Source organism: Vigna umbellata, chromosome 10, assembly GCF_029865625.1.
Source record: "Vigna umbellata cultivar VRB3 chromosome 10, Vumbellata_1.0, whole genome shotgun sequence".
In the NCBI taxonomy this organism is placed as follows: domain Eukaryota; kingdom Viridiplantae; phylum Streptophyta; class Magnoliopsida; order Fabales; family Fabaceae; genus Vigna; species Vigna umbellata.
Window position 1 is genome coordinate 14,900,179 of NC_142174.1, and position 25,360 is coordinate 14,925,538.

Below are 25,360 nucleotides of genomic sequence, written 5' to 3' on the forward strand. Positions count from 1 at the left end.
ATAAAATTATAGATGTGCTCCTTCATGTATTAACCCTTTCTGACTCTCTTAAATAGTCCCTAAAAGAATAAAAATATATAAATAGTTCCTTAAATATATGAATATTCAGCAAATTAATTTTTGTATTTATATATTTTATTAATGTTTATATACTAATTTTAAAATATAAATATTTGAAAGAGTATTTGGCATCATTTCTAATACTTGAAAAATTATTTATATAATTTTTTACTTTAGGAACTATTCAGAAAGAAGAAAATATTTTCAAAATTAAATTGAGAGTTAATTGGAGTTTTTACGTATACAAAACTATGCAGTGTTACTATATTATCATCTTATACAAAAAAAAAATTTAAAAATCCCTGTTTCTTTATATCTTTCAAAGCATCCGCCAAAAGAAGTTGTTATATATGAAAAGTGAATTTGATCTATTTAATTTGCATTTTAAGAAAAAATAGAAGATTTGTTCAAGTAACCAATGGAATATATTTTCTGTTTGGGAATATAACTCTTTAAAACGTAGTGCAATTTAATTGTGAATCATTAAGTCTGCAAGATGACATACTCTGCAAGACTCGGTCCTCAGAATTTTACACATTCAAAAGAAGTATTTTGAAGGGCAATTTTATTTGTGTTGCGCTTATGCGTATAAAACCTAGTTATCTTGGACCTTTACTTTTAAGTATCCAGCCAAATCCCCTTATTATTTTGCTTTTTAAAATTAATGTATTTAATGCGTTTGATTTCTTATAATAACGAATTTCGTTATTAAAGATTTAGTGCACAAAACAAAGCACCAAATTACATCAATAAAAATTAACAATTTAAAAGTACTAAAGGTACCAATTTATCACGATATTTACGGGGTTTCAGTAGTGTGGGTTGGGTTTGTCTCGAGCTTTAAATAGTGAAGAAGTCTGAGAGTTTTAAAGTTCAATTACTCCAAGTTAAATAGTGAATAAGTCTGGGTGTTTTAAAGTTCAATTACTCCAAGTTTACAATAATATATCAGTAAAATGTATCCAAATATCTTCCAAGCAGTTGGTATCTTTTACAACAGCGAGGGGTGTATCAAACTCAACCTGGAACCAGGAAGAAAGCAAAGCTACAGCATATAGCATTCAAAATCATCTAACCTATATTAATCTACAATGTTAAAGAAAATGGGTCAACAGTAGCTAAAAGAAAATACCCAATGGAAGAACTCAATGGACTGAAACAGGGCCGCATCCAATTGTCCACGATACGTGCCAGTGCCCTCAATGCGACATCTACATTCCAATTCAGAGGAAAAACCATTTACGACCATCTAATAAGGAAAAACCATTGCTTCGAGCAAGAAAATTGCTTATTTGCTCGGCAACAGGAAAGATTCCAATCAACTTTATGCTTTCAGATCACACTTATCAGCGTCGAGCAGTTCTGGATTTCGCCCGTGGATTTTTCTGCAAGAACATCATAGAAACGAAGATTCAGAAGAAGCAATCATACAAAGCACAAAATTCACAATGCTTAATTCTATTAAGACTGACAAGACACGACATACTAGGATTGTTTTAAATAATTAACAGAAATAGTCTACAAACGTGCCAGTAAGGATAAAATTTATTTTACCGATCCAGGTCCAAAGCTAGCCCCAGATCCTGTTGCAGCGCCTGGAAAGAATACCGAGCAAATTGTTAATTTCATTTGACAATAGAATTAAGGATAAGAACCCAAACCCCTCCCCTATTCTTTATTTCCTTCTACTTTTCTCCAAAAATATGAAATTGACAATGAAGGTTCAAATTTCTAGGGGACAAAAGACTAGTGTTAATGGATCCTGGTTCCATCCTCTTTCCCTCTAGCGGTCAAGTACAACAATAGGATGCTCAGTAATTTCAAACAGATTTCCAAAATCGGAACATGTCAGCTTGTGAACCGGAATAGGACACGGTCCTCCAGACCTTTGAAACGGAACCCTAAAATCCTTTCCAAAACCAAACTTAAACCAGAAAACCAGTATAGAATCAGCACTTCATGTGAACCAATTAAAGTCACACGGTTCCACTCAATTCTCTTAATAATGAAAAATGAGAAATAAAACTAATTTTAACTTTTTAACTAGACTGATTATTTGGTTCTTTATTTACAACCGACACTAGCTACTCCGTTAACCTCAGTTGAAACTTAAGATCTTAATCCTCACCCTTTACCATCATTTCTTTAATTCTCCCAATAAACCCTAATTTTTACCTTTTGTGTCCTATGTGTTATGTGGTCCAACATCACCCGAAACTTTGAAATAATGACTACCAAAACATTTTTCTATCTAAAAACAACTATGTAGTCTATCAATACTTGAAAGTAGGATGATGTTAGGAATAAAAGAGGAATACCGAACGGTAACAAGAAGGAAGGAGGGAAGCTAGGCCGAACGGTCTGAATGGAGACAAGGGGGAAGCTAGGCTGAATGGGGTAAGAGAGGAGAAGCTAGGACGATAGGAGAGGAGAAGTAGACCGAACAGTATCACGATAAAGCAGGGGGAAGTACATACCGAACAGCAGACAGAAGGGAGAATGGAAGTACAGACCAGACGGTATGCAGAAGGGAGGAGGGTAGTAGAGGCCGAGGGGTACCGAACGGCAAATGAAGGGAGGAGGGAAGTACATGCCGAATGGTAGACAGAAGGGAGAAGAGAAGTATAGACCGAACGGTATCCAGAAGGAAGGAGGTGTACCGAACGGTAAATTAAAGGTGGATGGGATCAAAGGACAACATTGTATACCCTAGTACCGAACGGTAATTAGTAGAAGCAGGTCATATTAGCAGAGAGGATAGGGCGCGAGAATGAGACACTATAAATAGTCTTCCTATAACTCTAATTGGGGGGATTATTTCTTTTGAGTATAGACTGGGCATATTTGCCAATGGAGGAAGATAGGCTTCCTTGGGGCAGATTACACTTGTAATTTTCTATATCTTACAGAATCAATATTACATACATACATAATTTCATTTCTATTGTTCGAGTGTTGGAGTGAGAAGAGAGTCTAGAATGTAGGTTACTCGCATAAAGTAACCTAACAGATGACTACTATTAAGAAATATAACCCAAAAACAGTACCTGAACCAAATGGAGTTGAAAAGAGTGAATTTGTGGCTGGGGTTGAACTAAACAATGGAGTGGTATTACCGAACAGAGAGGGAGTTGATGCCTGGCCAGGTACAGATGTTGCAGAACCAAAAAGTGAGGTTTGAGGTCCTGGAGCAGGAGTTGGTGTCGTAAATAGAGATGACAACGCAGAAGACGATGGAGCAGAGGATGGTGTACTAAAAAGAGAGAATCCACTTCCTGATGACAATGATGTAGTTGCTGCAGATGTCTGTGGGGCAGGCAATGCTGCTTGAGTCCCTGAACTAGAAAACAACCCAGCAACTTGAGTTGAGGGTTGTGGATTTGCAGGTAAATGTAATGTTGGATGAACTCTTTTTGATGCAGCTTCTTGTCTAGCAGTTTCTCGCCTATCTGCCTCCAAAAACGGGTCATTCACCTCCCCCCGGTGACGCTGATCAGCTAGGTATGATGATTTCATAGATTCAATGAACTGATGAATGCTCTCCACCTGAATAGACATAATTTAAAAATTGGTTATCATTGCTGTAAATGAGAATTGGTAACATTATAGGGCATGGTTTTGTATATGCACGAGAACCCTTTTAGCAAAAGGGTCAACTGTACATTTATCATCATCACTACTACAAAAGCTTCTGGCCTTTCATTCATTACAATAAGCAGAAAATGGAGCATGATACCATAGTAGTTCCATATGAAATATAGAAAATGATAACAAATTTGAAGTACCAGAGAAGCATAAATATGGACAAGGTGAATGACATATATAATAGACTCTATAAAAAGAGATAGCAATTTAAAATGAACCACAGAATAGAATATACCAAGAAAGAGAAATGTGATAAAAAAAAAAAAGAGTTCTACCATCATTAAATTTTGGAAGTCATATTTTATGAATAAGTAAATTTTAATTCTGACGGTTCAATACAAAGTGCATATAGTCGTAGTTATTTGTGATATTAGCTAAAAGAGCAATCAATCTACCTTCGCAGCCACATGAACAAAAAAGTCATGCACATTTGTCATGACCTTGGGAAGAGATTGTAGTAATGAAGATCCGTTACTGGAAGCATTTCTCTCAGAGTCCAAAAGAAGCAGCTGCTCTAACTCTTCAATCCACTGATGGCACTCGCCAAGATACTTCTCAAATCTTAAAATTGTTTGCTGTAAAAATGGAGATGGTTTCTTTGGAAGACCACTGTAGAAATCAAAAACAGGCATTATAGATGCATTTATCGGTTGGCCACTTGAGCCAGGTGCTATAGTCGCTCCAGGAGTCTGTGATGGGGCAGTGGCACTTGATGAACCCCCACTGGGATGAAGGAACCTGGGGCGTAGTATCATAAAGGAACGAACAGCAACCTCTGTGTTGCGTAGCATTTCCTTAACAATGGACATCAGTTCCTGCAGCAAAGTCTTTTGTCGTTCCATGCCAGTGCTAATTCCACCAAGTTCCTACAAACATCACAAGGAAGAAAAAAAACATTGTTTCATGAATAGATCACATTAAGCAATAAGCACGATGTTGTGAGAGAAGGGAGCAGTTAACCATCTCAGCATTAGTGATAGTTCTTAGTCATAGAAGAAAGTTGACTAACCATACATGAAAAGCACAAAGCAGGAATAAAAAATGGATTTAAAATTGACTTTAGCACACGTCATAAGAAGAATGCATACTTTAACATTTCTCAAAATAGGTTAGCATGTTCGTACAAAAATTGCAACTGCAACATGAGTTGAATTACCTACAATTTAAAACAACTCATTTATAAAGGTTAAAATACCTAAAACGTTCACTACCAACATTTGACAAACAGAATACATGAAAAACTCCCAGACTTTGTGTTTTTAAGGTCACAATGTGACATGCTCTCATTGAAAAATAGAGCAAACCACATAATCCAAGTGTCAACAATCAACTGATTTTGCCACAACTTCTTTACACTTAGTGTGGCAACAGTTAACAAATAAACTTCTTTCAGACTTTACTTCGCAAACAACAAACAATTAAAATTTAAATTTCTTATAGAAGTCAGATAAGGATGGTCATGTTAGTTCTGTCCACGGGATAGTAACAGAAATGACCAGTAACATTAGGCCTTGCTTTTAGTAAAAACAGATAGTCCATTAATTGTCAACTCAACACTACTAAAATGTAAACTACAATAAAACCAGTAGCATTAGGCCCTGCTTTTAGGAAAAACAGATACTCCATTAATTCTTAACTCAACACTACTAAAACATAAACTACAATAAAACCAGTCACATTATATCAGATATGCGTCAACTAGAAACATCAATCTACTTCTTTTTCTCTTGCAAGGAGGAAACTGTCATTTTACCACAAGTTCTATACCGAAGAAACAACACTTTACTTTAAAAAAATAAATATATATTATATAACAAGAATGGAATAGATTACAGCCAAATAAGAATCAACAAGAGCATAAAGGGTGCACCTGAACAATATGGCCCGCGTCAAGCTCAAAGCCATCGTTGGAAACAGAAGAATCATAAAGACGACTACACTGATCTAGTCTCTGGCTTTCATCCCTATACTCCAATATCCGCTCCCTAAGTAACAAATAACAGGTAATTAAGCAACTAAAGGACAAGCAATAACCACATTTTAACCACTGAACACAAAAACCTTCTTCTCTCTCTCTCTCTCATTTTTGCAGAAACATTGAGGAAAAATGGTGAAATTAAAGCATACTCTATCTGAAGGAGAATCTTCTGGGAGTCAGGATGTAGATCCGCCCAATTGGTGCTATAACTAGCGGGTGTTTTATCGTTAGTGAACAAAAACAACTGCTGTTGTGGCTGATGCGGCTGCTGCTGTTGTTGTGGTTGAAACTGCTGCTGCTGCTGCTGCGGAAGGAACAGACTAGTTTGCTGTGGTTGAAAAGGAGACTGCTGCGGTTGTGGTTGATGTTGCTGCTGCGGCGTGGCGAACAACGAAAATGACATTGTTGTGTCGTGAGTGTTATTATCGGACTGAAGAAAACTCCTCCTTAAACCCTAGGCGACGACACATGCAGGGAATTTGGGGGGAACTTTAATTGATTTTTTCTTGCGCAAGTTTCAATTTCATATTCACACGGCTTGAATTGAATTGAAATGAAATGGGTTGCGTTGAGAGAGGGTTAGCGAGGAGAATCAGAATCTTTCTGAACTCTCAATTTAGTTTGATTTGGTTTTCAAGTGCTACCAAGGCCCAACGTGTCTTGGCCCTTTCAAAACTCCGCGCTACATGGTCCATGTAATTAAAAAATAAAAACCTCAAAACTTCCACTTTAGAGTATCTTTAATTCTCTTTTCTATTTCCACGGTATTACTACCAAGTAGAGTGTAAAAAATGTCTCAATTGAATTTCATGAACGCGAAAAATAAATACTGCCTATTATTTTCTTTTTATATAGATTCATTTAATTCCAGGGGTAATAATCGAGAAAAATATCATTCACAGCTAATTAGCATGAATATATTCTTAACCACGACAATTAATTAAGTTTGATTTTGATCATTGTTTTTATTATTGAATAAATTAAATTTTTGTACATCTTTAATACAACTAAACACTAAAATTAAAAATAGTAATTTAAATTCCATAAAATATTAAAAAATATTTTATAAAGATTAAAATTAAAATGCAATTATTAACAACAACTAAAAACCGTATTATCAAATTTTAGACAGATAAAAAAAATGGACTCGTGTTATGCAAACAAAAGTATAATTAAATTTATATTTATAAAATTTAAGCTACAAGAAGTTGTTGAACAAAATTGCTTCCTGGTGTTAGTATTTCTCACTAAACCGCCTCTATCTACCCACAAGAAAATGAAACCCTCCTTCCGCAGTTGAAACGTGAAATTAGTTTCTTTGTTTGGGCAAGGCGTAGTAAAGTCAAACACCAACATTCATGTTTGATTGTCGAACTTTAACAGTCAAAAACCAATTACTAATTAAGGTCTTTCTTTAGAACCAAACATCAATTACTTAATTCCCTCATTAAGTTAAAATAATTTTCAATAGTTTATATTCCGACTTGACGTGATTCTGAAATTAGAAACACATAAACTATTATTAAAATTAAATTAAAATTGAGATTACATTGCGATGAAAAAGGATATGGCTTTGAAGCACATTTTTTGACAGTTAAAGACACTTTTACATAGAATTGAGAAACTAGAAAATCGTGCGGACAAATTAATTAAGGGAAGGAAACGAATTAGTGTATGATCAAAGATCTATAAGTTGTCTAAGATTGATTGGAGATATGTATCTCTTGTCTCCATTAATAAGTTGTTTGGCAAGTATTAGGTTGGCTGCTTCACTTGGGTGATACTGATCCCAGAAAACGTGCTTTTCCCTATCTGAACACAAGCTAGATGTTGGTACACAAGGGATTATCCCTGCAACCTGACCCCCACTTCCAATTCCACAGCAACCTCTACTTGCTGTCGAAAATCCTGCAATCCAAGTATATATAATTATCATAAACATGTTTCTCAATGTAATGAGTGATTGATTTCCAAGACTAAATTATTACCATATTTACGATAATTTACGATCAGTTCCGACACTAAATCATACACATTAGCGAGAACGAAGGTAGCTCCGGGGAGGTTGTCATTTAGCTCAGCAACCAAGTCCTTCAATCGAGCATTGTACTGTGTTGCAAGGTTATTAGCCAAATCCACACAATCTTCATCGTCGAGCTCGTTTAAAATCCTCTGGTAAGGTATGCACCCTATTGGCCCAACGTTGCTGATCACAAACTTCCGACCATCCAGTTGGTATAGTCTCTATCATAATATCATAAATTCGTATTAGCTTACGTGTTTCAAAAGATACATTTCAATTACTTAATTTTAGATTAAGGTGGTTACGTAAAGTTGGATCCTGAAATGATTGATCATGTCGTCGACGAAAGCATCCGGGTTTTGAGAAACTCTCACTCCGGAGGAAACAAAGGGAAGAAGATAATTGTTTAAGAAATCGTTGGACCCAACGGTGACGGAAAACAAGGATTTCTTCATTACGTAATCTCTCCCCTCCGATTCGCCAAGCAACTTGTTAATCTGTTGTCTTGTTATGTTGAAGTAATCAATTTGAACATCCATTCCGAGCCTATTCGTCTGAAAAACAAATTAATGCAACGTAACGTGGAATAATTATACTGCGAATTACACACATATCAATCCCGAAAACATCAGAGTTAAAAAATACTCACAAATAAACTTCCTGTTGCATTTAGAATCCCTCCTCCTCCTGAAGCATAGTTAACTCCATTGAGTATGTTTTTCCCAGTTGTGTTTGGTGCCAAATAGGGAGCTGCATGATTTGCTTGTCCCAATTCTTCTCCTAGGAAGGTTGAAAAGCCATGAAAAAATATAAAATCAAATGGTATAAAAAGAAAAGGTTACATTACAGCAGCATTTGTTCCAGAAAATAAAGAGTTACCCACAATATCACCAATGGTTCTTCCATTGGTGAAACGTCCAGTTGGATTTCCCCCAGAGGCCTTGAAATCAATTCCATTGGGGGGAACGTTTGCCCTGGAAAGAGTTGAAAGATAGTTGTTGTTTCCTGCATCTACCAACGAGTCCCCAAAGATGAAAGAAGCTGCTAACTTAGCATTCTGAGCAGCAACATTTCCACGAAACCTCAGATTGACAAGCAAAAGCAAAAGAGCAAAGGTGGTATGATATTTCAACGCCATAGCTTAATTTATGTTTCACCACTTAAAGAACTGAGGCACTGCTGAAAGACGCAAACGATCGAATGCTTGCTTATATAAGAAGCTTTTAGTTTATTTACAATATAAAAACTCGAAAGCCTAGTTTTGATCACTTTTGTCATATTTTTTAACAAATTTCATGTGGTAGTTCATCAACAATAACATATTGTGGATGTGAAGATTTTTCAACGTGGTGTAGATTCAATAAGTTTCTGATATTTAGATTTATTAGATTAGGTATTGTTTGGTCACCATAACCAAAAGCAAGGTTACACTGAAAATTTAGAAGCGATGTGCCTGTATTCTCATAATTCATGGTGTGGTATTTACAGTCCATCTGTATCCAACAACTTCTTAGGACTTACAAAGCATAAACTTGACCGCCTGATTTATTTTTTTACAAACTCGGGTGATAAAATGGAATTCGGCTAATTTTGGTCTCACATGTTATTAGTATGGTAAAAACGGGTTGAGTTAGACCGGATCAATAAACAAAAATGATAACTAATGATAACTCTTCACACGTAAAATGGGTTGACAGATCGAGTAAGACATATCCGTCACCTTTTTTAAATTTTTAAAAATTTATTTACATATAAATAAATATTAAAAACGTATTTAATTACATAAAATATTTTTTAATTTTTTAATTAATTAGTTAATATTTTTAATTATATAAATTAAAATAATTATTATATTTACGTAATAAACTATTTTATTACAACTAATAATAATTAAAATAATTAAAATTTAATTTATAAGAATTAATAATTTAAATTACAATACTATTATATGTTTATGTTTTAAAAAATATAATATAGAAAAATTAAATCTTTCATATTATTTTTATTTTAATTTTTAATTTAAAATATATGTCTTAGCAGGATAGACATTTTAATCTATCAAGTTAACTGACGTTCTGTTCACTTGAGCGGAAAACACTTTATAAGAGAAATTACGAGCGACCATTTGCTAGAATTTTGTTGTTTGTTTGTATTTTTTTGTTTGTTTGTGTGGATTTCCTCGTTCAAAAAATAGCATGATTTTATTCTATCCCAAAGTTTCATAATCGAATCAAAGAAGCATGCATAACTACACTGTGTTGCAAAAGAGTTGCTGAAATGAAATATTTTTTAGATGTATTCGGTTCCCTTCCATCCCTATTCAGGGGTGGGAAGAATGACTCTGTCAAGATTTAAAAAAAAAAGAAAAGGAGAGTGGCGCAACTGAAAAGGGAGTGGAAGGAATTGAACGATAAAGAAATTAATTAAATCAAACTATTAAGACAATCGAATTTCAAAAACGCAAAAATAGAGAGAAAAGCACCTGGAGAGTAGCGCAACTGAAAAGGGAGCGCGAAGAACATGCAAGGGAAGTGGTTGGAGGAAGAGATTGGTATTTGTTGCGAAAGGGATGGAGAGGAAGAGAGAGATGTAGGTGGTTGAAAATTCGAGAGTGAGAAGGCATGGATGTTATGCGAGGGAGCACGTTGAAGAGGATGTCGATATGAAGGAAATGTTCACACACCCTTTCTTTGTTTGAGTTAAACAAAAACTCAACCTTATGCATTAACATCAAAATAACATTTGATGTGTTTGTTTCTCCATAGGACATGTGGAAGAAAGAAGAAGTTTTTTTTATGGCTTTTTTAATCTTTTTTTATTCTTCAATATTAATGGAGTATTATTATTCTATTAATTCATTATTATAACCTATAATATGCATTTGATGTATTAAATTGTCTCTAAAATTTAAATTCTAATATATAAATATTTAACAACATTTAATATTACCTTAAAAACTAATTAAGACAATTTGATAATATTAAATGGGCTCTTAAATTTAAATTTTAATAATTAAATAGTTAAGGTTAATTTCTTACTCTTTGTAAACATTTTTACAATTAAATATATCATTAACAATTATCATTTTATATTACTTTAATAACTATGGGCATTTTAATAATCTATCATTTCTACCAATTAAACAATTTTTTTATCTATCACATCAGTTAAATTCTACATTAATTCTCACAAACTTTAGTTTAAAATCTACTCTCAATTACCTCAAAATTCACTCAAATAAACAAAAAAATAATTCACCCCCAAATTCTCTTAAATTCATCTGGTCACTCTCCCCTAAATCCTCTCCTCCAAGTGAACACACCCTGAATAGATCGAACCAAAAGAGACTAACAGATTAAAATTTTAAATTCAATCCGTCTCATTTTAGATCGTCTGACGAAACAATCTCTCAAGCTCAATCGGTTATGTTACTCATAATTACAAATCATAACTTAAGTAGTACCCATCATATTGATTTTTTAATAAAATTTAATATTTAAATAATACTTTGTTTTAAATTAAATGTTTAATATTGTGATGTTTTTCTAATATAAAATTTATTGGAAATAAAATTGTATATAATTCATAATATTTTTTTCAATTTAACCAACAACCGTACAAATATTTCGTAATACTAGTAATTTTGCTTGTGTATATGCTTCGACTAGTCCTTGCTCAAAATATTTGTATGCTTTTGATATATTTTTTTAATTCTTCGTTGCAGAATTCACAAAAGAAAAGAGGTGAGAAAAAAATAAACTTTATTTGATAAGAAATATAAATTACACTATTTTCTGTGTTTTTCTAAAATTACGTTGGATAGTGTTTAAGTATTTGTTTTTATAAAATATCTAATTATTCTTTACATATAATAAAGGCTTAATTACCTACTTAGTCCCCATGTTAGGAGCTAATTTTCTGTTTAGTACCCAGTTTTAAAAATGTAGGCATTTGGTACCTATGTTTTGAAATTTGTATCAATTCAATCCTATCCGTTATAATTGATGTGCGAGAAATTAAGGACGTTAATGAAGATGCATTCAAACATTTGATAGCCCAGGCTATCATTAACGTCCTTAATTTCTCGCATCAATTATAACGCCGTTAACTGGATAGGATTGAATTGATACAAATTTCAAAACATAGGTACCAAATGCCTACATTTTTAAAACCGGGTACTAAACAGAAAATTACCTCCTAACATGGGGACTAAGTAGATAATTAAGCCTATAATAAATACCGCACAGAGCCCTAGTCCAAATGTAGACAGATAAATAGAAAATTTAATTTATATATAGGGGTTTGCTAACGCGCGTACGCCTGTTTTTCAGTTGGTACATTTTAGCAATGTGTACCGGGTTTTAGTAGACAAAAATATCCTTATATATCATGGATTCTAAGTTTTAAGGTTAAGGGTATTTTAATAATTTTCATTCTCAAAACTAAAAAAAAAAAAGAAACCCCCAAACACTTACTCACCTCTCTCATTCCTCTCAACCCTTTCTCTTTCCTCTTTCTCACTCCAATCTTTTCTCTGTCATTCCTACTGTAGCCTCAATTGAAAAAATCAGAAACACTTGCTGTTAAACAATCTTACAAAAAAATGATTTTATAATGAGTTTTCATCTTATAATTTTTGTCTTATCTAATTTTATCCAATTTTCACAAGCATAAAGGAATTGGTAATTGACCTGGAAAAAATTCAAAAATACTCGCGGCTAGACAATTTCTTACAAAAAATGATTTTATAATGAGTTTTTTTTTTTATTATTTTTGTCTTATCTAATTTTATCTAATTTTCACAAGCATAATGACATCAAAGGAATGGGTAATTGGCCTGGAAAAAAATCAGAAACAATCAGTTGTTAAACAATTTCTTACAAAAAAATGACTTTATAATGAGTTTTCATTTTATAATTTTTGTCGTATATAATTTTATCTAATTTTCACAAGCATAATGACATCAGAAAGAATTGGTAATTGGCCTGGAGGGTTTTTTTAGAGATGATGATTCAACAAATACAGATGATGAAATTAGAGGGGTTAGTGAAGATGGTGAAATTGAAGAGATCTTGAATGAACCTTTGCCTTGAAGGTGAATATGTCAATGACTCAATTTTTTTAAAGGCATGTGTTTCTGATTTTTTTCAATTGGGGCTACAGTAGGATGACAGAGAAAAGGTTGGAGTGAGAGAGATGAAAGAGAAAGGATTGAGAGGAATGAGAGAGGTGAGTAAGGGTTTGGGGGGTTTCTTTTTTTTTTTTAAGTTTTGAAAATGAAAATTATTAAAATACCCTTAACCTTAAAACTTGAAATCCATAATATATAAGGATATTTTTGTCTACTAAAATCTGGTATACATTGCTAAAATGTACCAACTGAAAAACAGGCGTACGCGCGTTAGCAAACCCCTTATTTATATATATATATATATATATATATATATATGGCCATTTGGTAGGTTAAGCGATCCACCATTTAGTAAGGAGAACAATAATTCTTAATTAGAGATTAATAAGAATAATGAAAGTTTATTTATTAGTGATTAATGAGTTAGACCTAATGATAAATTCATTATAATACTTATAGGTCAATCAAGGGATCGACTATCCAATAAAGAGAATAATAGTCATTGACGGGAGATTAATAAGAATAGTGAAAATAATTTAGTGATGATTAATGAGTCAAATCTAATCGTAAGGTTATTATAATATTTAAAAATATATGTATGATGAGAAAGACAAATAATTTAACTCTGGTTATTCATTTTTATTACAATAAATATTAGAGTAAATCGCTAACGTAAGCGTCTCCAAGACTTAGAGAAAGAAGAAAGAGAGCAAACAACAACACAATTTGAAAAATGTAGGTTATCAAGAGGTTCATCCAATTTAGGTTACAACTTTGAATATAAGTGAAACTTTGAATATAAGTGAGTGTGTGTAGCGTTTCTTATTTTATCCTTAAAAATTATTTTACAATATTTTAAAATAGAAAAATGCAAGTGAGTCTTAAAATGTGTGATGATTTATTTCATGAACAATTTGATTTTAAAAATTTAATGTTTATAGTTGAATTTCCAAAACAAAATCACGAAAATTGGATTAGAAATGGAATTTTAACTTAATTAATTTTACCAATACATTATTTATATAAATATGCTACATAGTTTATAAATTTTTGAGACTAGATTTTAAAATTAACATATTAAATTTAACGAAGACCTAAAACATTCGCAATAAAAGACGTATGAATAAAACTATAAAAAAAAAAAAACCAAAACTATAATGCTACAAAAATACATTCAGTTTTTTTTTTTTAATTTCAGTTCTAATTGTAAAAACATATTTTTAAATTCAGAATAACCTAATAAATTTTTTGCTTTAAATATTACATTTTTTTTGGTAGGAAAATTTTGGAAAACACTAATGTCATTCGGATTTTACTAAAATAGGTCTGCGTTACTAAAATAAGCATAGGTGTATATATCAATAATTAATATTTTGATAACTGAAATTTGTATTTTTTTAATTTAATATTTATTCATGATACTAATATAAATTATATTTCACAAGAAACAACGACCCGTACTTTCATCCAAATCTTAAACTACTTAACGAATACAAATTTATAAAAATGGTAACATAATTTTCTTAACAAGAAGAAATGAGAAGTACACGTTAGCAGATAACACTTACTTTTTTACTTTTACAGACAAGTTTGTCCATATTTTATTATTTTATTTCAAAATTTCAATATGTTGTCACTATATAAATGTTTAATATCATGACAACGTATTACTTAAGAAAATAAAACGAAAAATGGTAAGAATACATCTTAGGAAGTGGGTGTGACGTTTGAGAGAGAAACATTAAGATTTTGGCTTTAGGGATTCCCTCTTTCCACCCCGACCGTTGTACTGTTTCGTATTCTAGAGTAACTCCAAACTTGAATTCAAACCCACTCTGCCATGCCGGCTCTCAGAAAGCGAACCCTAACGGCGGAGTCCGACGCCATGGCCAACGACGCCACACCTCAGCAGCCTAATATCTCCGACTACGAGCTCACCAGAGAGAAGAGAATCCGCGAAAACCGTGAGAGAATGGGGAAGTTGGGCATATTCGACCTTTCCCTCAGCCTCAAGCTCCACAACAACAACAAACCCCACCGAACTACTTCTAGATCCTACTCTTCAATCAAACCCAAAACCCCTCCTTCAACTCTCAAACCTTCCGCCCCCACTCGCCGCTCTTCCAGGTTCCAATCCCAGCCATCTATCACTCAACGCATAAGTTTTGTTCATTTTTACCTTAAACTTTGATTCTTTTTTCCAGATTGCAGAATGTGACCCCTGTTAGTTACGCTGAAGTTCCTGTCAAGAAATCCGAGTTTGCGGAACGTGGAAGGGTGGTGATAGAAGAAGGTGCCAAGCCTGAGGTGTACACTGATGAGCACCTGAAGTTATTGGGGAACACCCAGAAACCCTGGACGCTTTTCGTTGATGGTTGTGGTAAAGATGGAAAGAGAATCTATGACTCCGTCCGTGGCAAAACTTGCCATCAGTGCAGGTTAATCAGTCTCTATTAAATTGTTACTCTAATGTCTGAAGCCTAAGTTATTAAGGGGAGTGCTACCATCACACCCTCTAATACACTTTTTATTGTTAGTTTGGATTTTTTAGAAATCACAGTATCACTTGCCATAGAGTTCCAGAGTAACTTAGTAGTCGTATATTATTCAAAGGAAGATATATGCGGCTTTAACACACACACACAGAGAGAGAGAGAGAGAGAGAGAGAGAGAGAGAGAGAGAGAGAGAGAGAGAGAGAGAGAGAGAGAGAGTATTGGTATAAATTTTGGTTGTTCTTGAGTGGTTGGTTAAGAGGTGAACTGGCTGTCTGCCCATGAACTTGTGTTTAGTATTTATATAAATACTACTTTCGAGACATGCTTTTTTAATTGCGGGTAACATGATGCTGATTTTTTCATTAAAATAAAACACCACTAATTTTATTGTGTACTTGTGTATGATAGCGGTGGCACTTTGAACAGTAAGAGTTTGTTTGTTTACTTTTTGTATTTGCTCATAAACATAATTGAGTTAGAAAAGAAAGGCTTTTGATGATAAACTTTCTCTTTTCTCTCTTTGTAAGATCTTTCTTTGCAAATAACCATTTTTACCATGTTCTCATTTAGGAGATGTATTTAATTTATTGATCTACCGGTCTTCATTTATTTTTCTGCATGAACTTTCTCATTGAGTTAAGATATTGTTTTGTAGGCAAAAAACACTTGGTTATCGTACATGTTGTAGCCAATGTAACATGGTCCAGGGGCAGTTTTGTGGAGATTGCTTGTATATGAGGTATGCCTTCTAACGTGAGTTTGTTTTCATGCCGAAAGATGCCACAGTCTCTCTACATTGTGCTGATTTGGTAGGATATTTATAGACAAATAAGGATAATGCTGAATAGTTGATGCTGTAATATTGTATTGTAAGCAAGTAGACCAATATTTTGGGTGATTTCTTATTAGTTAATAATGATGGAAAATCTTTTATAATGACAGTGCACTGCATGCTTAATCTCTCGTAATAAAGACTGAAGTTAGGTCAGATTTGGTTACAAACACAGGGTTTCCTTCTCCTAAACAGGGAGCAGATTCCCTACCATTCACAACATTAGGTTGCATTTAGAGAGTTTTCATCCATTGTATGGATTCAACTTAGGATGTTGACATGTGTACACTTTTTCACTTTCATCATCTAAAAATAAAATAAACGCATGTCTAAATCTTACATATTGCATCATCTAACAGGTGACAATTCACCACTGCAACGTTAGGGACTCGGCTCCCTCCCAAAGGCACACTAAGTTTCTCTTTTACAAGTTTGTAACCACGACTCATATATCATTATAACCGCCACTTCATAACCAGTAACCTCCTATTCCAAAATTAGTATTAAATGTGAATTAAATTCCCTCCTAAATCAGGTGTTGGCCTGTCGTTGCCCGATTTATATTATCTTCAGGATAGTTTGCTGTTGATCACTTCGTTAGTTAAACTACTGTACAATGCTCATTTTGTTTTCATTGAAACATGTAGCTGGAGCTATGGTATATCTGCTAATGTTTCAAGGTATTATCAAAGGCTAATCTCAAATGTGCATACATCCAAAGCCCAGGATTATATCCAGGGAATTCGTGATTATGCTTTGAATATTCTGTCTGGAATCTTTTATCCTTCAATATTTCAGTAAATTAGTATACTTCACCTTTAAAAAACCATTGCTGGTAATCCGTTGTTATTGCTTGTTTAGTTTGAACAAAACCAATCCTTGCAATTTATGGCTTCTTGTGATGCATGACCTCTTTCATTATTTTACATTGTTCTTTTGTAGATATGGGGAGCATGTACTTGAAGCCCTACAGAATCCAACTTGGCTATGCCCTGTTTGTCGTGGAATTTGCAACTGTAGCTTATGCCGTCAAGCAAAAGGATGGGCCCCAACTGGCCCTTTATATAAAAAGGTTACTCCTAATTCTTTACTGAAATTTATATTACCATAAAGTTGTTTCTCCGGATATTGAAATTGAAGCTAAGCTCAAATTGCTCCCTTTTTTTTAGATATCGTCATTGGGTTACAAATCAGTTGCACACTTCCTTGTTCAAACCCGGCGCGCAGAAATAGATGTGGAGAAAAATGCAGATGCTTCAAATCCAGTTTCAGTACAAAGGTCGCTACCCTTCTCTGATGTGGACAACAAGTCTCTTGAGGTCACTGATAATCATCTGGGATCATTGAAGTCTCTAGCTGAAACTGAAGGTGATGGTGCTGAGGTTTCAACAAAGAGATTGCTTTTCTCTAATGAACAAGAACAGCTAGAAAAGATTAAGTGTTTAGATACTCCGAAATCTCCGCAGCTTGAAAAAAAGGAATGTTCAGATACCATGAAGCCACTCGCTTCTTCCTCCAAACCCAGCTCGGACAGCATTGCTGGAAGACTTAGGTCCAGATTCAAAAAACCATGAAGAATTTTTTTCTTTTTCTTAGTGTAACCCGGGATATATGTGCTTACTTTCCAAGAAAAAGCATTACTATTTAAATGGATGGAGTTGGTAATTTTTGGCATGAAAACCTTTTTGTAAGGTGTGCTTTCTTTTGTCATAGTACAGCACAGATACGTTATTATAATTTGACTTTCTAGCATGGTAGCTAAATGTTTTCCGAAGGCCTCTTATGCCAAGTGGCCATAATTTGTGATTGGATAGTACACAGATACTCTTTTATAATGGTATTTGAATTCCAAATACTTCTTATAATCTGAATTTAAGTTGTCTGTTGAGTTGCATGAAAACAGATGGTGAAGATAATCAATGTCAATGCCATTCTCTTCGTTTACGGATCCAGAAGATAATCCTGATTGAAATCTTACGTTAAAAAGATAGTCACTAATAAGAACAAAATCTTTCGAAGATAAAGTTGCTAGATAGGGTTACTTAAGAAGACGGAGGAAATTTTAAATATTGTAAACATGAATTCGTTTTATTAATAAGCAATGATCCATTTTAAAAGTCAATAATAATAAATGTAAATTTAATTTTTTAAAATTGGAAAATATTAATTTATTTTGTTATAAATGACGTATATTAAGGATGATAAAATTACTAAATAACCTTACCTTCTAGTAGTGCCGTCAAAATGGGTTGAAACATGTGAGCCAACCCGGCTCACACGGGTTGAATCCGTGGTGGGTCGGGTTGGTTATTTTTTTTAATTAAATCAAATTAATTAAATTAATTATTCAAATCCTATTTTTTTTATTGAAATAAAATTAATTAAATTAATTATTCAAAATGCAGAACCTTTACTTAGCCTTTCGCGCTGTCTTTCCAAAAGTTTTCCTTCCCTATGCAAATAAAACTCTTCAAGAGAGCATAATACCGTGAATTTATCCATTTAGGACTCCAATTTAATAGATGGATAATATTATAGATTGGATAATTCAGGAATATATCATTTGTTTTATCTTGTTTTTAGACCTGTCTACAAGCATGACAATTTTATGTTGTGCTATATATTTTTATTAACGGCTATATGTAGTTTCTTGCTCAAAAGGGTTGTGTATGTTTCATTAAACTAAATTGGCAAAATTTTATTCTTGATAGCTTATAATATATATAACAATATATTTCTTTTTGTTTTATTTTTTTTTATATCAATTGGTCCAATTAATGCTGTTTCAATTTGATTGATCAAAGTAACATGTTATAAGAATATCAGAAGAAGAGGGTAAAAAAAAGTTAATTAAGTGAGCCAATGAGCCAACCCATTTAACCCACCAACCCGTGGTGGGTCGGGTTGTATTCAAATTTTTTCGGCTCGCTAATAAATGAGCCGGGTTGGGTTGGCTCACTAAGTAGTCAACCCGTGGTGGGTCGGGTCGGGCCGAGTTACCCATTTTGACAGCTCTACCTTCTAGAGTGCACTCGGCTTGTTTTAAAAAAAAGGCTTAAATGCTTACTTCGTCCCCATGTTAAGAGGTGAATTTTTGTTTACCCGGTTTTAAAAATGAAGACATTAGGTCCCTATGTTATGAAAAGTATATGAATAAGGTCCACAAAGAAAGAACAAGTTCAACAAATCATCAAAGGAAAAGCTGAACAAGAGAGGGAAAAAGCTAGACAGCATAAGAGAGAAGAGAAAAAGTACGGTCACATCAACATGGACTTAACGTCGTTGCTGTCAACTTAACGTCGTTGTTGTCAACTTAACGGACATGACCTTATTCATACATTTTTCATAACATATGACCAATGTCTTTATTTTTAAAATCGGATACTAAACAAAAATTTACCTCTTAAGTTGAGGACGAAATAAATATTTAATCCTTAAAAAAATGGTTGAAACACTGCTGCATATAGTGCCGGTCCATTTAGCTAAGATATAATAGAATTACGATAAGAATGATCTCAATCTACAATGAATATTCTAATATTACTTCCTTAGCCTATGCCTAGTGGCACTTTTAAAGCGCAGAAAGTCAGACAAAGCCTATCTTCTCAGATGAGATAAAAAAGACAAAATAATATTTCGATGAAAAAAAGAAGTTGCAAAAAATGAAATGGAATCCGGAAAATACTTAAGCCAGAATGTATGCAGTAAATGTTTATTCATATTCTTTAACTACTCCAGAAAAAATGCGGAACAGACTATAATGTTTCTCACCGAATTCCTGTATATCGGTTAGAAGATTTGAACATTTCAAGATGCCGGGTCAATTTTGCCTAGAGGATCTTATCAGAAGTTTAGTTGCTAGCATACTTCGATTATATTATTACCAATTGAATATAAAAAAAATCACTTGAGACAAAAATCATGTGTCTTGAATTTAATAATTTATGGCAAATTTAAGAGCAACAATTCTGAAAAATTCCAGTAGACCGACCAATTTTTAATTGAAGTCCATTCAGTAAAGAAGACTTTACGTTTTTACGTTAATCATGCACAATTAATAAATCTGAAACATTTGATTTTCACGAACCTGATCCATCTGTATGTCAAAAAGACAACTGGGGTGCACTGTTTTACTAAGCTAAACACAGGGAAAAAGGACATAAAACAAATTTAAGGTAGCCTACTAAACATGGCCATTGTCATGATCATGGATGTTTTCCAGCTCCAAACGCTGATTTTAGGCGTTCTTGTCTTGCTTGTAGGTGCCTTGCTTTATCAGTTGAAGCAGACAAATGGTCCTAATGCAAAGATCTGCACTGTGCCTCAAGCAGCAGGAGCATGGCCTATTGTTGGTCATTTGCACCTCTTCGGGGCTAAGCAACTTACACACAAGACACTTGGGATGATGGCTGAAAAACATGGACCAATTTTCACAATAAAACTTGGTTCGAACAAAGTTCTGGTGTTGAGTAGTTCGGAGATGGCCAAAGAGTGTTTCACTGTCCATGATAAAGCATTCTCCACCAGGCCATGTATTGCAGCAACAAAGCTAATGACCTACAATTCAGCAATGTTTGGCTTCGCTGCTCATGGACCCTATTGGCGTGAGATGAGGAAATTTACCACTATTGAGCTTCTCTCTAACCAAAGGCTTGAATTGCTTAAGGATACAAGAACATCTGAGTTAGAGACTGCAACTAGGGAGGTATACAAGTTATGGTCAAGAGAAGGTTGTCCAAAGGAAGGAGTTTTGGTAGACATGAAGCGGTGGTTTGGGGATTTGACGAATAATATTATTCTGAGAATGGTGGGAGGGAAGCCATATTATGGGGCTAATAGTGATGCTTCTGCAGAAGGTGAAGCAGGAAGATATAAGAAAGCTATGAGGGACTTTATGAGTTTATTTGGGGTGTTTGTATTATCCGATTCAATTCCACTTCTGGGGTGGATAGATAACAATGGATACAAAAAGGCTATGAAGAGAACAGCCAGTGAAATAGACACTTTGGTTGAAGGGTGGCTGGAAGAACACAAAAGAAAAAGAAACGCGAGTACAAATGGAAAGGAAGAACAGGATGTCATGGATGTTATGCTTAATGTTCAGCACGATCTTAAGGTTTCTGGTTATGATTTAGACACCATCATCAAGGCTACTTGCCTGGTAAGTGTGTTCATATTATTATTATCTGTGAGGAGAATACAAAATAAAAGAGGGGCTTTCTCTTCTCCTTATAAAAAAGGAGGTTAAGGCTTTCTCTTTATACACCCCGAAATCTTCTCTTATAGGTCTTCATAACAGAGGGAAGGATATGTAAGATTTTTTTACTAGAATTTCTTAGTATGTTTTGTGCTTTAGTCATTAGAAATTCTTAGTATGTTCTCTGATTCAGTACAGCGTCCATCTTTGATTTAGAACAGAAGAACAAATTTAAAAGCTAAAAATACACCACCTCTTTTTTGTACATATTGATATCTGACATTGAATTCCAACCATGAGCTGGTGTATTTTTGCAGAATCTGATCTTGGCAGGAGGAGACAGCATCATGGTGGCTCTAACTTGGGCCCTGTCTCTGCTTCTAAACAATGAAACGGAGCTTAAAAAAGCCCAAGAAGAATTGGACACTCAGGTTGGGAAGGACAGGAAGGTTGAAGAATCTGACATAAAGAAGCTAGTGTACATCCAAGCCATTGTAAAGGAAACCATGCGGCTGTATCCACCAAGTCCTATACTGACCCTTCGTGCAGCAATGGAAGAGTGTACATTTTCATGCGGCTATCATGTTCCTGCCGGCACACATTTGATTGTGAATACTTGGAAGATCCAAAGAGATGGTCGTGTCTGGCATGATCCTCATGATTTCAAACCTGAAAGGTTCTTGACAAGCCACAAAGACGTTGATGTAAAGGGTCAGAACTCTGAGTACTTCCCTTTTGGTTCCGGAAGAAGAGCATGTCCGGGGGCCCCACTGGCTCTGCGTGTTGTGCACTTGACCTTGGCTACACTCTTACACTCTTTCAATGTTGCTTCGCCCTCAAATCAAGCTGTAGACATGACAGAGAGCATTGGACTCACAAATTTAAAAGCAACCCCACTTGAAGTTCTGCTAACTCCACGTTTAGATTCAAAGCTTTACCAAGACTAGATTTTAATAAGGTTTAGTAACCTCAACTTGGGGCTAATAAAAAGTTCAATGAAGCTACTATATGTTGTTATAATAATTCTGCACTTGTGGTTCACATTCCCCAAGTTTTTCTATGTCATCCACGAACACGTTTACGCCCGAGAACCTGGTTTCTATCATGAGTTTGATTGTATCTTCTATCTACTCTTGGATACTGATGCTCTTGGAAGTGAAATTGTAATAGCAGGTTTAGTAGTATATATACAAACATCTACGTACTAAAGATTTTCGATATCCATAGATCTGTCCAATAACTCCACTTTTAAAGGAACTCATGGATAATGGATTATATTCTTTTTAAATCTGTATAATTATAACAAAAATTGTTTAGATCTTTCAGATAACGAAGTAAAGGGTGATGATTAATTACGTTTGCCTGGTAAAAGACATGATCATCCTCTATTATTGAAACCACTACTTGAACCGATGCTGACGCAAACATTGACTAAATGGTCTCTTCTAATAGACTGAAACACACGGAAAATCAGATTACGCCTATCATTTGTCCGCTTGAATTAAATCAGTAGCATACGTTTCATTCAATTCACATCAGCAACCTCAATACAAAGACCAGTCTACCTCAAGTGACATCCCTAGGCGAATGATACATGCACCATGACTTAAATGGGCAAATCTATTGTTATGCAATAAATTTATGTCATTTTCTTTTAATTTAAAATATCTTTTATATATGTTTATTATTGTAATCACATGTTTCTTACTCTGTTACAGATGTTTTAAGTTTGAATCAAATTTTAATTAATTATCCAATCAATACCTTATTTTCTTCAAGTAGCTGGGAGATGGCCAAGGAGTGTTTTACTGTCCATGACAGAGCATTCTCGACCAGGCCCTGTGTTGCAGCCTCAAAGCTAATGGGCTATAACTATGCTATGTTTGGCTTCTCTCCTTATGGTCCTTACTGGCGTGAGATGACTAAACTGACCACTATCGAGATTTTGTCTAATAGCTAAAGTCCCAAATAAGCAGGTTATCAGCCACAGTCTTGATAAATCTTTATCTGCTAATTAAAGATAATAACTAGCTTTTCTATCTAAAACGTAAAAACTTAAATACGTGTTACTTGATCAGGATCATGGATCATATGGTAGTTTAGTATCATTTGCCTTAAGATTTTGAGTTGGAAGTTGGTGTTGTTGTAATATTTTATATGGGTGGTTCATTGGTGATGTATGTATTCCTCAAAAGCAACAGCAAGAACACATACTAACGAGGACTAGATTACATGAACCTAGTTTTTCTCAAAATAACGACAAGAACCCTCTGGGTTCTTTCCATATGTTAATAGCCATAACATGCTTAAATAGTTGCAATGTAGTGTAATGATTATGTACTTATTGAAGACTGCATTTTAAAGAAGCTGCACTGCATTACAATAACTATTGTCTATACTGTGTGCTTCACAACCAACCATTCTGTTTTGATCAGTCATCAACATACAGAGAACTTATTAGATGCTTAAGTTTTATCCATCATTCAGTTGTATCAGCTATTTAAACGTGCAAATGATTTGCAATCAAGTTATAAATTGTAATTGCAAGGTGAGGGACCGGCTAAGTAACGTTGGTATCTAAATGCAAATGTATCAATAGATCACTTGCATAACAACCTTCAATCTTCATGTTTACTGCATCTTACAGGTTGATAATTTGTGGCAGAATTTTGATCAACTTTTTATACCAGAGGATTCATTAAAGAGAAATTATATATATGTGATTTGAGTCAACATATTCTAGGGATTGAAACCATTTTTAGTTCAAAAACATTCAGTTTGAGTCTTTTTTTTCATATGATATTTGACCTTGTTATTTAATGTATAATTTAGACTCACATTTTCATTTTCATAAAGAAATTCTCCGATGACATTTGAAGGACTTTTGGGCCCAAAGGAGTGTGTGCTTGCATATATTTGAAGTCTAGTAGCATTCTTTTATTAAAAAAAATGTTAATGGATTCTTGCCTGTCCATTCTCTGTCTTCTTGTGCAGGACTTTCCATGTACCAAATACTCAACTGATTTTTTGAAATAGCATCGTTAGGTCACTCAATCTATGTATCTGAATTATGTGAAGAAAGAAGTCCCACGTAGGTGGAAACATCTTTAGGGGAATGGTTTGGTTGTTATAAAAGAAATCACATGCTACCTTGTGTTAGCAATCCAAAAGTTTTTTCGTCCTATTTGTCTTCTTCTTTTATATTACTTTAGCATTGGAGAATTTTTACTTAACAGCAAGTTGGTTTTAAAGGAGTTGAAAATGAATGTGCAGAGCTTTTATTGAAAAGTTTATCCGATTTATATGTTTAACTCATCATCAACATAACAACTAACAATATTCATCAACATAACAACTAACAATATTGATGAGTACCTATACTTTAAGTATATTGCCAAAGCTATTCTTGAAGAAAAATTTTGAAAAAAAAAATAAAATAGACAGGCGGAAAAGTTCCAAACAAGTAAACTTTGACGATAACAAGAGGTAGATCAAGAGAACGTTGATATAGTGGGAGTCAAACTCATGATAAATCAAAATCTCAAAGTAAGAAACATCTCAAATGTTATTTATCATTATGGTAAGAGAGGACATGCCAAGAAAGATCGATGGCAGAGGAAGAATGGAAGAAGGAATTCTAAAACATCAACCTCACAAAGTTATGTTGCAAGTATATGAGAAGATGAGAATATTCTAGTGAGTGAAACAATAATTAGCTCTAATGGTGAAAGACAACTACATGATTAGCGAATAGTAGATTTAAGTGAAACTTGACATGTGACTTCAAATCGCGATTGGTTTTCACAGAAAACGATCATGTAAAAATTAAAATGTACAATTATACTATTTACATAATTTAAGGAGTTCAACATGTGAAGAACTTGAAGAATAATTTATTGTTCATTTTTATTTATTATTGAAATTTTTTGTTTATCTTTATTTTAGTTGGATTTGTGTAGTACCCAACAAATTACTGTTCATATTGACGCTAAAACGTT

At 33.9% G+C, this 25,360-nt stretch overlaps 4 protein-coding genes across 7 annotated transcripts; 2 read left to right on the top strand and 2 right to left on the bottom strand.

The window, feature by feature from the left end:
- Positions 1-984: 984 nt before the first annotated feature.
- LOC124844583 (hydroxyproline-rich glycoprotein family protein) lies at positions 985-6,308 on the bottom strand. 3 transcript variants are annotated; one of them, XR_015782694.1, is made up of 7 exons: positions 5,833-6,304; positions 5,576-5,690; positions 4,101-4,571; positions 3,108-3,606; positions 1,615-1,655; positions 1,193-1,445; positions 985-1,082 (listed from the first exon to the last, which is right to left on the bottom strand). XR_015782694.1 is itself a non-coding variant. In XM_047321544.2 (6 exons), exons 1-5 carry the CDS (start codon positions 6,084-6,086, stop codon positions 1,606-1,608), a joined length of 1,389 nt encoding a protein of 462 aa, XP_047177500.2. In that variant the 5' UTR covers positions 6,087-6,308; the 3' UTR covers positions 985-1,445; positions 1,591-1,605. The 3 variants fall into 3 exon arrangements, 2 of the variants coding, with proteins under 2 accessions (XP_047177500.2, XP_047177499.2); XM_047321544.2 differs by having other exon boundaries at positions 985-1,445; positions 1,591-1,655; positions 5,833-6,308; XM_047321543.2 differs by having other exon boundaries at positions 985-1,445.
- Positions 6,309-7,189: 881 nt separating this feature from the next.
- LOC124844586 (GDSL esterase/lipase At2g23540-like) lies at positions 7,190-8,869 on the bottom strand. The gene is made up of 5 exons (XM_047321546.2): positions 8,586-8,869; positions 8,356-8,486; positions 8,012-8,260; positions 7,672-7,927; positions 7,190-7,591 (listed from the first exon to the last, which is right to left on the bottom strand). The coding sequence occupies exons 1-5, from the start codon at positions 8,842-8,844 to the stop codon at positions 7,362-7,364; spliced, it is 1,125 nt and encodes a 374-aa protein (XP_047177502.1). The 5' UTR covers positions 8,845-8,869; the 3' UTR covers positions 7,190-7,361.
- Positions 8,870-14,529: 5,660 nt separating this feature from the next.
- LOC124844590 (Zinc-finger domain of monoamine-oxidase A repressor R1) lies at positions 14,530-17,904 on the top strand. 2 transcript variants are annotated; one of them, XM_088100197.1, is made up of 6 exons: positions 14,530-14,964; positions 15,042-15,275; positions 15,989-16,072; positions 16,813-16,845; positions 17,108-17,237; positions 17,335-17,904. In XM_088100197.1, the coding sequence occupies exons 1-6, from the start codon at positions 14,678-14,680 to the stop codon at positions 17,737-17,739; spliced, it is 1,173 nt and encodes a 390-aa protein (XP_087956323.1). In that variant the 5' UTR covers positions 14,530-14,677; the 3' UTR covers positions 17,740-17,904. The 2 variants fall into 2 exon arrangements, with proteins under 2 accessions (XP_087956323.1, XP_087956325.1); XM_088100199.1 differs by lacking the exon at positions 16,813-16,845 and having other exon boundaries at positions 14,531-14,964.
- A 2,284-nt stretch (positions 17,905-20,188) lies between these two features.
- LOC124844589 (cytochrome P450 CYP82D47-like) lies at positions 20,189-22,584 on the top strand. Its single transcript, XM_047321549.2, has 2 exons — positions 20,189-21,326; positions 21,680-22,584. The coding sequence occupies exons 1-2, from the start codon at positions 20,355-20,357 to the stop codon at positions 22,307-22,309; spliced, it is 1,602 nt and encodes a 533-aa protein (XP_047177505.1). The 5' UTR covers positions 20,189-20,354; the 3' UTR covers positions 22,310-22,584.
- Positions 22,585-25,360: the final 2,776 nt, after the last annotated feature.